The sequence below is a fragment of the Dipodomys spectabilis genome, unplaced genomic scaffold (genome assembly GCF_019054845.1).
Source record: "Dipodomys spectabilis isolate Male_0828 unplaced genomic scaffold, ASM1905484v1 ptg000396l, whole genome shotgun sequence".
Classification (NCBI taxonomy): Eukaryota; Metazoa; Chordata; class Mammalia; order Rodentia; family Heteromyidae; genus Dipodomys; species Dipodomys spectabilis.
Window position 1 is genome coordinate 1492135 of NW_024871073.1, and position 14140 is coordinate 1506274.

The window sequence follows — 14140 nt, forward strand, 5'->3', positions numbered from 1 at the left end:
TCCAAAGTGGTTGAACAAGTTTACATTCCCACCAACAATGAAGTAAGGTCCCTTTCTGTCCACATCCCCTCCAGCATCTGTTGTTGTTAGAGTTCTTGATTTTTGCTGTACTAACTGGAGTGAGGTGATGTCTCAATGTTGTTTTGATTTGCATTTCTTTTATGGCTAGGGATGTTGAACATTTCTTCATGTGTCTATTGGCCATCTTTCTTTCTTCTTCAGAGAAGCTTCTCTTTAAGTCTTTCGCCCACTTACTTATTGGGCAGTTGTTTCTTTGAGGATTTGTTGTTGGGTGGTTTAATTTTTTGAGTTCCAAGTATATTTTAGATATGAGACCCTTGTCCGTTGTATGGCTAGTAAAGATCTTCTCCCAATCCGTGGGCTTTCTATTGATCTTGCTAGCTATGTCATTTGCCCTGCAGAAGCTCTGCAACGTTATGCAATCCCATTGGTCCAACCTTTCTTTGATTTGTTGTGTTTCCGGGTCTCTATTCAGAAAATTTCGGCCTGAGCCAAGGAGACCTAGGGTTTCTCCTATTCCCTCCTGTAATGTTTTCAGAGTGTCTGCTTTGAGTTCAAGGTCTTTGATCCATTTGGAGTTGATTCTGGTGCAGGGTGATATATAAGGATCTAGCTTTAGTTTTCTACATGTAGTTAACCAGTTTTGGCAGCACCGTTTACTGAAGAGGCTGTCTTTCTTCCATTCTATTGTTTTAGCTCCCTTATCGAAGATTAGATGGCTATAGGTCTGTAGGTTCATTTCTGGGTTTTTAATTCTATTCCATTGGTCCTGAGGTCTGTTCTTATGCCAATACCAAGCTGTTTTGATTACTATGGTTTTATAGTTGAGTTTGAAATTTGGTATTGATATTCCTCCAGCAGTGTTCTTTCCGTTGAGGAGCGTTTTTGCTATTCAGGGTCTTTTATTGTTCCATATAAATTTTTGGATTGCCTCTTCTATTTCCTTGAAGAATGAGGTTGGAATTTTGATAGGTATTGCGTTGAATTTGTAGATAGCCTTGGGAAGTATTGCCATTTTCACGATGTTAATCTTTCCAATCCAGGAGCATGGGAGGTTTTGCCATTTTTTAATTTCTGTGTTGATTTCCTTTTTCAAGATTTTAAATTTTTCATCATAGAGGTCCTTCACTTCTTTAGTTAAGTTAATTCCTAGGTATTTTATTTTTTGTGGGGCTATTACAAATGGAGTTGCTTTCCTAATTTCAGCCACACTTTTCTCATTGTTGGCATACAGAAAAGCCATTGATTTTTGGGGGTTAATTTTATAACCTGCTACTTTTCCAAAGTTTTGAATCAGCTTGAGTAATTTGGGAGTGGAATCTATGGGATTCTTTAAATACAAGATCATGTCATCTGCAAAGAGGGAGAGTTTTATTTCTTCTTTCTCTATTTGGATCCCCTTTATTACTGCATCTTGTCTTATTGCTGTAGGTAGGCATTCTAATACTAGATTGAAGAGAAGTGGAGAGAGTGGGCATCCTTTTCTTGTTCCTGAGTTAAGAGGAAATGACTTTAGTTTTTCACCATTGAGTATAAAGCTGGCTGTAGGTTTGTCATATACAGCCTTTATTGTAGATGCCATCCATTTGTATTCAAACACATAGCAGGCAATTTTGCTAATATAATGAAGAAAAATATAAAGTTCTTCAAAAGTAGCTTTTATTTATATGTTTAAAGGACTCTTAAACACACGAATAAGACAATAAATAACACAATTAAGAAGATACAGAGAGAAGGCAAATAAGCACATCCAAAACATATATATTACAAGAATGTTATAGAAATTCTTCTGAAATGTGTTCAGATATTGTTTTCTTTAATGTATGGAATGTAAATAATTTTCTATCTTGATTCTTCCAATAATAATTTTCAAAAATGCATAAATAGCTTCAGAATTCATGGAATTTTTATTTCATGTTCTGTGCATAACACTTTACGAAAGGTAGATTCTTTATTTCTAGAAAACACCAGTATTTTTACCTGTTTACAGAAATAAAACAACACATGACAACTCTAAGAAACATGGCCAATGTCACCCAGCTAGCAAAAAAATTTTAAGTTTTAGTATAGTCACGGGGTTTGCAAATCATTAATTGAATTTGAGCCATGGATTCTGGTTTCTGCTCAGTCTCATTTGTCATTTACACATCAGCCTTCAGAAACACACGAAGTCTCCTCTTGCCTCCATTTCTGTATTTTGAAAATAAAGACAACATCCTCCTAATCCTAGATGATGAGATATGTATGAAACAGAACACACATTTGCATTGTTGGAATTTATCCATCAATTTTTGATTAGCTTCTATAAAAATATATGAAACAATTGTCTTACAGCTTTTATCAAAATATCAACCATAATTTTACTGTCTAAAAATCTTGCTTAAAAATGTATCCCAAATTCTAAAAGAATTTACCCTAATTTTTAAAACTGATATAAAACCAACTCAATCACTCCTCACATTCTGACGCATAGCTATGAAGTGCATTTTCATGAAACCATTACCACTCATTTTGAGCTCATTGAACTCGGATTTACAGAGTTGTTCTGTAACAAAACGAGTTGTAAAGAATTTCCTGTGAATTCCCCAAATAATGGTATTCATCTGTGTAAATGACTTCACAAAACTTTTAAGGCAATTGAAGAAATAAATTGTAGCCAAAAAATGCATAGAAAATATCTTGAAAATTGTATCATAATCTTTTTCCTTTTTCTTGTCTCTTTTTTTTTCAGGAGAAAGGATTGAACTCAGGGTCTCAACCTTCCTGGAAAATTGCTCTTGATCCATACACCTAGCACTTTGTTGAGCTTTAGATTTCTTTTCAGATAGTTTCTTATTAACTGCCTAGACTGGCCTCAAAACTTTATCCTCCTACTTTTGCCTCTCTTATAAACATATGGCACCAGTTTGTTTTAAATATTGAAGTACCTGTATCACATTTTTACCATACAAACAGCAAACCTCCTATACTTTCCACTGTCTAGCTCTTAAGTAGTTAGAATTGTAGGCATGTACCACTATATCAAGCTGAATTTTTCTAAAAAGAAATCTTTAGTAGCTCTGATAACAAAGAAATATTCACTAACTTCTCTTTAGTCTCCAATTGTCTGCCTCTGTAACTTCTTTCTTTCTCATTTTTCTCCTCACTGAATACAGTAAGCTTGTGATAAGTTCAGTTTTGTTAATGCTTTCAAAATATTCCTTTTTAGTCTACATTCTTCATGCCTCATGTTCCATATCATAGTGATTTTCCTTACCAAAAATATTTGTCTCAGCCTGGAGAGGTGACTGATGCCTACATCCCTAGGTACTCTGGAGGCTGAGATGCAAAGATTGTAGTTGGAAGCCAACCAAATATTTTCTATCTAAAAGGAAACTGGGTGCATCCTGGTAACATAAAAATCATTATCTCATATTTGTTATAATAATTGTTATAATAACATCTTACAAATTTAAGGTTATTCATTTGATAACTTTAATAGAAACAAGAAATACACATGAATTTCTCTCAGGAAATCCAAGTCATTCAGTACAACCCTAACTTGTTTCGGGAAAGAGCTAAAATGTCGTTCAGAGAACATAACTAGGTGCCATTATTACATTCTCCTTTCTGTCACTAACAAAGATGCTTCAGAGGAAACAGACCTAAACAGGTATGAGTCCTGGAACATATTGTAAATGCCAGCATTGAATGATCTCTCTATGGTACGAAAGACAATCCACAAATTTTCACGCACCTAAACAACCCATCATGTTGCTTTGCTCTGAGCCTGGATGAGTTTTCTTATTTGTCCTTCTGTGGCACTGAAGGTGTGTATCTTTTTCTATATTCGGTCTATATGGAGGCCTATTTCCTCTTGCAAACATTCTGAGAAGCTCTTCCCAGGCCACAAGAAGTACAGACAAAATATTCATCCCATATTCTCCCCTCACAGCTCTCCTGTCCTGAAAAACTGTTTACTGAACAAAATGGAACAATGATTGCACAATGATATAAACCTGAGTGAGCATTATCACACTAGTCATAACACCAAAGAAGAACAAGGCTGTTTTCTCATAAGATCGAAATATGCTAGTTTTATATGCATGTTTTATGCGTTCAAAATACAATTAAGTAATTCACTATCCTGGAAATGATTGGCCAGACCTAAGAGTTAAGTGTCTTAAAAGCTAAAGACAAGGTTTTAGTGAGTTTTATCCAAAGGGAGGGAAGAAAGTTAAAATCCATAGTTTATTTTGTAGAATCAAAGTGGTAATACAAAATGAGAATCACAAAAAATCTCTGCCCAGTCTAGATCTCCGGTGCTGCCCTGAGCATGGTACTTTCTGTCTTTTCTGGCCGTGGTTAGGTCCACCTGCCCAGTGGATCAGTTGTCTTCAAGGCATCTTTGTCCTGAATTGGGACTTGGATTACCCAGTGGTGGTTGGGACCTGGCCAAGGACAGGACACAGATCACTTCCATGGAATGACTTCTTTACCCGGCATGTAAGTAGGATTACAAGTGGAATTTCTCTGAATTTGACTCCAGAAGGCAATCACTGAACCAAAAGGCAAGGCCAAATAAACTCCTTCTCCCCTCCTCCGTTCCTCCCTTCCTCCCTCCTTGGGAAAGAGCAAAATAATTTTGCAGGTTTTGGTACACCCACAAATCACCCACCATCTCCCCTGGTAAACTAGGTTGCAAGTGACTAAGTCATGTAATTCCATTATGCCCCACTTATTATTCTGGACAACATCTTCAGGTTGTTTGGTGCTTTCATTTTTTTTTTCTTTTTGTTGGTCGTTGGGTTGAATTTCAGCTCTAGCCAACCTCTCTACCACTTGAGCCACAGTGCCACTCCCCGTTTTCTCGTGGTTAGTTGGAGATTAGTATCTGACAGACTTTCCTGCTTTGGCTTGCTTTGAATCATGAATTATTATTTGTAAGTTTTTTACTGTAAAAATGCTGTACATAGGGGTTACAATTACATGAACAAGGCAATGAGTGCGTTTCCTATTGAGCATTGTTACTTCCTCCTTTGTTTTCCCCCTACCACTCCTTCCCTCCCACCTCTACAACTAAACTCCCCCCCCCCCGCTGAAGTTGTAAAGTTCATTTTCTTTAAAAAATATGGGCTGGGAAGGTGGCTCAGTGGTAGAGCGCTTGCCTTGCATGCCTGAGGCCCTGGGTTCGATTCCTCAGCACCACATAAGCAAAAAGAAAAAAGCTGGAAGTGGTGCTGTGGCTCAAGTGGTAGAGTGCTAGCCTTGAGCTGAAGAGCTGAGGGACAGCACCCAGGCCCAGAGTTAAGGTCCCACAACCGGACCCCAAAAAAATATGTATGTAGATACATATATATATGTATATATATATATGTATATATATGTATACATATATATTCATATATATATATACATATATATATATACATATATATAATAAAAATGTTGTAGAGAGAGGTTACAGGTACATAAGTACGGTAATGAGTACATTCCATAGCAAGCATTCAACTCTTCCTTTGTTTTCCCTCTACATCACTTCCCTCTCCCCTCCCCAACACCTCCTGACCCCCCCTACATTGTAAAGTTGGTTTTTTAACATAGTGTCCTGTACATCTTGTCATCACAATGGCTCAGCCTGCATCCTCATTTAAACGTTTCCACTCCCCAAATTACAAAAATGTATGTACAAGGTGCAGAACACCAGTATCAGATCCAGTGAAAACAGGGGTTACACGGGCGGGAAAAAACATACAAAAGAAACAAAAGATTCACATAGTGCATTTTAAGTACATTATAAAACACTAGCAATAAAGAAAAAACCACTATGTCCCTGTTTTGGGGTACATTTTGCTTCACATTTTCTCATGTGTTCGTGTGTACATAGCCTTTGAACTTCTCTGCTTGTTCTAGACCTGTGCTAGTAATTGCAAACAAGGGAACCATGGAGACTATGTTTCTTTGGGCTTGGCTTAATTCAGTTAATATAATTTTTTCCAAGTCTTTCCAATTCTTAACAAATGAGGCAATGTCATTCTTTCTGATGGAGGAATAGAATTTCATTGTATATATTTATACCACATTTTCTTGATCCATTCATATACTGAGGGGCATTTGGGTTGGTTCCCTATCTTAGTTATGGTAAATAATGCTGTGATAACATGATTGTGCTGGTAGCTTTGGTATTACCCTGTTTGTGATTATTTGGGTAAAATCCCAAAAGTCCAAACGTGGAATTGCTGGGCCATAATGGAGCTCTATGTGGAGTCTTTTTTTTTTTTTTTTTTGTCAGTTGTGAGGCTTGAACTCTGGGCCTGGGCTCTGTCCCTCAACTCTTCAGCTCAAGGCGAGCGCTCTACCACTTGAACTACAGCGCCACTTCCAGTTTTCTAGTGGTTTATTGGAGATAGGATTCTCATGGTCTTTCCTGCACGGGCTGGCTTTGAACCATGATGCTCAAATCTCAGCCTCAGTAGGTAGGATTACAGGCGTGAGCCACCAGCGCCCTGCAATGTGGAATCTTTTGAGGAACCTCTATACTGCTTTCCAGAGTGGTTCAGCAAGTTTACACTACCACCAACAATGCAGTAGGGTTCTAGCCACATGGCCTCCAGCATCTGTTACTAAATTTTCTGATTATAGCCATTCTAACTGGGATGAAGTGGAATCTCAGCGTTATCTTGATTTGTACTTCTTTTATGGCTAGAGGAGCTAAGCATTTCATCATATGTCTATTGGCTATACTTATTTCCTTTTCAGAGTAGTCTCTCTTTACGTATTTAGCCCATTTGTTAATTGGGCAGTTGTTTGAGGATTGGTTTTTAGGAGATTTAGTTTTTTGAATTCTAAGTATATTTTAGACATGAGACCCTTGTCCATTGTTTGGCTAGTGAAGATTTTCCCCCAGTCTGTGGGCTTTCTGTTGATCTTGCGAGCGATGTCTTTTGCCTTGCAGAAGCTCTGCAGTTTCATGCAATACCATTTGCTTAACCTTTCTTTGATTTGTTGTGCTTCTGGGTCTCTATTAAGAAACATTTGGCTTCTGCCAAAGAACCCTAGAGTTTCTCCTATTCCTTCCTGTCATGTTTTCATGGACCCTGCTTTTCTTTAGAGGTCTTTGATCCATTTGGAGTTGATTCAGGTGTTGGGTGTTATATATGGTCCTATCTTTAGTTTTCTACAAGTTTTTAACCAAATTTACCAAAACCATTTACTGAAAAAGCTGTTTTTACTTTCCATTTAATTTCTTTTTTTGGGGGGGGTAGTCCGATTGTGGGCCTGAACTAAGGGCCTGGGTGCTGTCCCTCAGCTCTTCAGCTCAAGGATAGAGCTCTACCACTTGAACCACAACATCACATGTGGCTTTTTTTTCTGCTTATGTGGTGCTGAGGAATAGAAGCCAGGGCCGCATGCATGCAAGGCAAGCACTCTACCACTGAGCCACCTTCCCAGGCCCCAATCAATTTCTTTAGCACCCTTATCAAAGATTGGGTAGCTATAGGTCTGTGGGTTCATTTCTGGGTCTTCAGTCCTAAACAATTCATCCTCGGGTCTGTTCTTGTGCCAGTACCAAGCTATTTTGATTACTATGGCTTTTTATTAGAGTTTTGAAATTTTGAATTGATATTCCTCCAGTGCTGCTATTTCAACTAAGGATTGTTTTTGCTATTCGGTTTTTTTTTATTGTTCCATATGAATTTTTGGATTGCTTCCTCTATTTCATTGAAGAATAAAGTTGGGATATTAGTAGGTATCGCGATGAATATGTAGGTAGCCTTGGGCAGTATGGCCATTTTCACGATGTTAATCTTCCCAATCCAGGAGCATGGGAGGTATTTCCACTTTCTTATTTCTCCTTTCATTTCTTTCTTTTTAAGTTTTTAAAGTTGTTGTCATAGAGGTCCTTCATCCATTTGGTTAACTTAACTCCTAAGTATTTTATTTTTTTGTGAGGCTATTGCAAAAGGGGTTGCTTTCCTAATTTCAGCTGCCCTCTTCTCATTATTGGAATACAGGAAAGCTATTGATTTCTTAGGGTTAATTTTATACCTTTCTTTTTTGCCAACGTTTCCGATCAGCTCAAATAATTAGGAGTTGAATCTATAGGTTTCTGTATATACAAGATCATATCTTCTGCAAAGAGAAAGTGTTTTACTTCACTTTCCCCTATTCGGATCCCCTTTATGTCAGCATCTTCTCTTATTGCCCTAGCTAGGCATTCGAATACTAGTTTGAATAGAACTGAAGGGAGTGGACATCCTTGTCATGTTCCTGGAATTTAGAGGAAATGGTTTTATCTTTTCGCCATTAAGTATAAAGCTGGCTGTAGGTTTGTCATATACAGCCTTTATTGTATTGAGGAATGTTCCATGGATTCCTAGTTTATCCAGAGCCTTCATCATAAGTGTGGGATCTTGTGAAAGTTTTTCCACATCTATTGAGATAATCATGTGGTTCTTATTCTTGCTCTTGTTGATGAGATGAATTATATCGTTTTGTTTATGTTTAACCAGTTTTGTATCACTGAAATGAATGCTGTTTGATCTCAGTGTATGATTTTTTTGATGAGTTGTTGAAGTTGATTGGCCAAGATTTTATTGAGAAATTTTGCATCGAAATTCATCAAAGAAATGGGTCTATAGTTCTCTTTCTTTGATGAGTCCCTGGTTTTGGGAGGAGGATTATGCTGAATTCATAAAAAGAGTGTGGTAGGTATATTTTACTTTTAATTTCATTGAAGAGACGGAGCAGTATTGGTGTGAGTTCTGCCTTGAAGGCTTTGTAGAATCCAGATGTAAATCCATCTAGTCCTGGATTTTCTTTGGTGGGGGGGGGGGGGGTCTTTTTTTCTTTTTTTGCCTGTCATGGGACTTAAACTCTGGACCTGGGCACTGTCCCTGCACACTTCAGATCAAGGTGAGAACTGTACTGCTTTAGCCACAGCACCACTTCTGTTTTTTCTAGTGATTTATTGGAGACTCACGGACTTTTCTGCCCAAGCTGGCTTTGAACTGTGATCCTCAGATCTCAGCCTCCTGAGTAGCTAGGATTACAGGCATGAGCCACCGGCACCTGGGAAAAGTTGGAGGTCTTTTATTGCTGCTTCTATTTTGATGCTTGATATGGCTCTGTTAAGTTGGTTTAAATCATCTTGGTTTAGTTTGGGCATGTCAATATTTGATAGAAATTTGTCCATACCTTTAAGATTCTCAAACTTAATAACATAAAGTTTTGAGAAGTATCCTCTTAGTATATCCTGAATCTTGGTTATTTCTCTTTTTGTTTTTTTTGGGGGGAGTCTGGTCGTGGGGCCTGAACTCTGGGCCTGGGCACTGTCCCTCAGCTATTCAGCTCAAGTCTAGTTCTCTACCACTTGAGCCACAGTGCCACTTCCGGCATTTTTCTTTTTGCTTATGTGGTGCTGAGGAATCTAACCCAGGGCCTCAAGTTTGCAAGGCAAGCGCTCTACCACTGAGCCACCTTCTCAGCCCCTGAATCTTGGCTATTTCTACAGCGATGTTTCCATTCTAATCTCTGAGTTTGTTTATTTGCGTGTGTACTACTTTTTTCTGATTAGATTTGGTAGGGTCTGTCAATTCTATTAATTTTTTCCAAGAATCAGTTTTGTCAGTTTTGTCAGGTCTTTCTATAGTTTTTCTTTAAATGTAATTTATTTAATTTGGATTTAATTTTAATTATTTGTTCCCATCTACTGAATTTGGGTTTAGCTCGTTCTTTTTCTAGGAGCTTTAGGTGACTCATTAAATTTTTAGTTTCAGATCTCTCCAATTTGTTAATGGAGGAACTCAGAGCTATAAACTTGCCTCCGAGTACTGCCTTTCTCTGTCCCAGAGAAGCTGGTAATTTGTGTGTTCATTTTTGTTGAATGTCATGAACAGTTGTGTTTACTTTCTAGTCTCTTCCTTCCACTGATGATTCAACAGTGTGTTGTTCAGCCTTCATGTGTTACAGTATTTCCTTTGGTGGCTTTTGATGTTGAATTCTAATTTTATTCCTTGTGGTCTGACAGAATACGGGGCATAATTTCAATGTTTTTTAAATTTGGACAGATTTGCTAAATGGCCTAGAATGATGTCTATTTTGGAGAATGCCCCATGTGTTGCTGAGCAGAAGGTGTAATCTGATGCTGCTAGGTGACATATTCATTAAATGTCTGTTAAGTCTAGTTGATCTTTGCATATTTTAAGATCTGAGGTTTCTCTCTTGAGTTTATGCCATATTGATCTCTCTATTGAAAGGAATGGTGTGTTAAATTCCCCAACAATTAATGTCTTTGAATCTATGTGAGACTGGAGTGAAAGTAGTGTTTGTTAGATAAATTTTGGTGCTCTATTATTTGGTGAGTTGATATTTAGGATCATAATATCCTCCTGAAGAAGAGATCCCTTAATTAGTATGTAGTGACCTTCTTTATAAGTTCTCATTGATTTTAATTTGAAGTCTATTTATCTGATATTAGGATTGCAAATCCTGCCTGTTTATGGGGTCCATTTGATTGATATATTTTATTTCAGCCTGTCACTTTCAGAATGTTTATTTTTGTGGGCAAGGTGTGTCTCTTGAAGACAGCAGATAGAAGAATCTTACTTTCTGATCCAACTGGACAATATATGTCGCTTAATTGGAGAGTTAAGACCATTAATATTGAGGGTTAAGACACAGAGGTGTTTGTCTGTCCCTACCATTTTATCCAATTTTTGTGGGGGAAGCTGTGTCTGGGCTGTTCTTGTGATTACATATTTCTGTGTTTGTGGACCACTTCATTGACTATATTCTGTTCTAGTTGGTTTTCTATATATAGAACCTCTTTGAGGAATTTTTGAAGAGCTGGTTTGTAAGCGGTATATTGCATCAGATTTAACGTGCTGTGGAAGGTTTTTATTTGTCCTTCTGCTGTGAATGAGAGGTTAGCTGGGTAGATTATTCTTGGTTGGTAGTTATTTGACTTTAGGACATGGCATACCTCTTTCCAGGACATTCATGCTTTTATAGTGTCTTCTGTGAATTCTGAGGTAATTCTGATTGGGTTACCTTTATATGTGATTGATCTCTTCTCCCTGGCAGCTTTAAGAATTCTTTCTTTAGTGGCTATTGAGCGGTATGGATTGTAATGTAGAGGTGGGACGTCCTATTCTGGTCTATTTGGGTTTCTAAAAGCTTTTTTGCATGTGTATGGGCCTGTCCTTTTGTATATTTGGGAAGTTCTCTGCTAGAATTTTGCTGAATGCATTTCCTAATCCATTTGCTTCCCTCTCCAGCCCCTCTTGTATTCCTGTTATTCTCAAATTAAGCTTTCTGAACGTTTCCTGTATTTCCTGCATTGATCTGTCATGCTTAATTTTGTTATGAAAAATGGTGTGCTCTTTCTCTTTGGAGTCTAAACTGTATTCAGCTACCTATATTCTTTCTTCGGCTTCTTCCATTCTAGGTTGAAGACTTTGTACTTTGTTGTTTAACTCCTTTCCTTCTTGCTGGTCTTCTTAATGGTGCCCAGCCCTTTATTAAGGTTCTCTTTCAAGTCTTGAATAGATTGCCTTACCTCCTGGAGTTGGTTATCAGACTGTTCTTTCCACTCCATAATCTAGGTTCCTACCTTTTCATTAGATTCTTTCTCCCTCTGCTGGATTTCCTCTACTTTTTTATTTGTGGAGGCCAAGAAGTCCTCAGGGCCCACAAATATATGGGGAATTGGAGCAAGGACAATCAAAACTGGAACAGTCCCCGACATTACGGCACCCACAGAACCGCGGAGAGCAACTGCGGGCTCCGCAGGACTGGACCTCCGCGCCACCACCAGACACGTACTAACCCCCCCCAAATGGGCGTTCAGTTAGTGGATACAGATTTCCAGGGACCCTTAGAACCAGGAACAGTAGGGTTGCTTTTGGGCAGATCGTCTGTTATTCTACGGGGTCTTAAAACACCCTGGAGTAATAGACCCTGATTGTACTGGAACTATTAAAATCATGGTTGAGTCACCAAAAGGAATTTTTGCCATATCTCCTGGTGACCGCATTGCACAGCTGCTTATTTTACCTAGCCTCCATGAGCATTTTGAAGCGCAGCAACAGACTAGGGCAGAAAAGGGTTTCGGATCCACAGGAGTAGATCTGACATTTATATCTCTTGATTTGGACCAAAGACCAGTGCTAGAACTAAAAATAGACAATAAAAAGATATTAGGTCTTCTAGATAATGGAGCAGATAAAAGTATAATTGCAAAAAAGGATTGGCCGTTGGGATGGCCTATACAGACCTCTCCTCAAGCATTACAAGGCCTAGGATACGCAAAAACTCCTGAAATGAGTGCAAGACAACTCTCCCGGAAGGACGATGAAGGCCACTCAGGCACTATTCAGCCTTACGTGCTAGAGCTGCCAGTATCATTGTGGGGAAGAGATCTGTTAAAAGAGATGGGGTTTACTCTGAGCAATGAATATTCAGCTGTTTCCCAAGATATGATGACTCGCATGGGGTATCATCCTGGCTTTGGCCTAGGGAAATTTCTACAAGGCAATAAAGAGCCCATCCAAGTAAAACAAAAGTTAGACAAACAGGGACTGGGTTTTTCATAGCGGCCACTGGGGCGGGCATTCCCATAGTTTGGAAGACGGGGGATCCAGTATGGGTGCCTCAGTGGCCACTGCCCTCGGAAAGCGTGCTGCTGCTCAAACACTAGTACAAGAACAGGTAGAACTGGGGCACCTTAAACCTTCTGTTTCTCCTTGGAATACTCCTATTTTTGTAATAAAAAGGAAATCTGGAAAGTGGAGATTGCTACATGACTTGCGTGCAATTAATGGACAAATGCAAATTATGGGTCCAGTTCAGAGGGGCTTACCGCTTCTTTCTTCCCTACCTGAAAATTGGCCTGTTATAGTCATTGACATAAAGGATGGTTTCTTTTCTATTCCATTATTTGCTGGGGACACTGAATGTTTTGCATTTACCCTCCCTTCCTGTAATCATGAGGAACCGGACAAACGATACGAATGGGTAGTACTTCACCAGGGCATGGCAAACAGTCCAACCATGTGTCAGTTATTTGTGGCCGAGGCGCTTAAGCCGCTTAGACAAAAATATCCCAAGGTGCGCTGCATTCATTATATGGATGATATTTTGTTAGCCTTTAAATCAGAGCAATTACTACACAAAGCTTATGAGGAACTTACCAAGCTGTTAAATGCTAAAAGCTTGTTTATTGCCCCTGAGAAAGTACAACAACACTCTGTTGTTGAATATTTAGGGGCTACCATACATAAATCTCATATTGTACCCCAAAAGGTAGAATTGAGGAAGGATCATTTAAAAACCCTGAATGATTATCAAAAGTTATTGGGAGACATTAATTGGATCCGATGTTATTTAAAGCTGCCAAATTATGAACTTAAGCCCTTATATAACATGCTACAAGGAGACTCTCTTAGATTCTCCAAGACAGCTTAGGGATGAGGCACGTGATTCACTACGAAAGGTAGAGCATGAGTTACAAAGGGCATGTTTAAAAAGAGTTAAGGAAGGTGAGCCAATTACTTTGTGTATTCTCCCTACATGTGTTCAACCTTCAGGGCTTTTATGGCAAGATGGCCCATTGCTTTGGATTTACCCAAAAGTTTCTCCGGCAAAATCCATTGAGTATTACCCTGCTGCGGTAGCCAGTCTGGCGTTGTCGGGGGTTCAGCAGTGCGTCCAATATTTTGGCAATGCTCCATGCTTCATTATTGTTCCATATACTAATCATCAAGTACAAACATTATGTGCTACTGTAGATGATTGGGCAGTCTTACAATGTAGTTTTAAAGGACAGATAGATAACCATTTTTCAAAACATCCCCTGTTAAATTTTCTAAAAGAACATCCCGTAGTTTTTCCTAAAGTTACCTCCTTAAATCCCCTTGCTAGAGCTTGCAATATTTTTACCGATGGCTCTAAAACGGGATGCGACGTGTACATGGTGTAAGGCCATGACCCAGTCCGCCACCAGTTTCAAGCCGGTGCTCCACAATTAGTGGAACTACAAATTGTTGTAAAAGTGTTTCAAACCTGTATTTTTCCTTTTAATTTAATTTCAGACTCTGCTTATGTTATAAATGCTTTAAGAGTCTTGGAGGCTGCAGGG

The 14140-nt window shown here is 38.7% G+C and overlaps 1 protein-coding gene across 1 annotated transcript; it reads left to right on the forward strand.

Moving 5' to 3' along the window:
* The first annotated feature begins 11987 nt into the window (after window positions 1–11987).
* Window positions 11988–12596, forward strand: LOC122096869 (endogenous retrovirus group K member 7 Pro protein-like). The gene has a single exon (XM_042667384.1). The coding sequence runs from the start codon at window positions 11988–11990 to the stop codon at window positions 12594–12596; it is 609 nt and encodes a 202-aa protein (XP_042523318.1).
* The last annotated feature ends 1544 nt before the right edge of the window (window positions 12597–14140 follow it).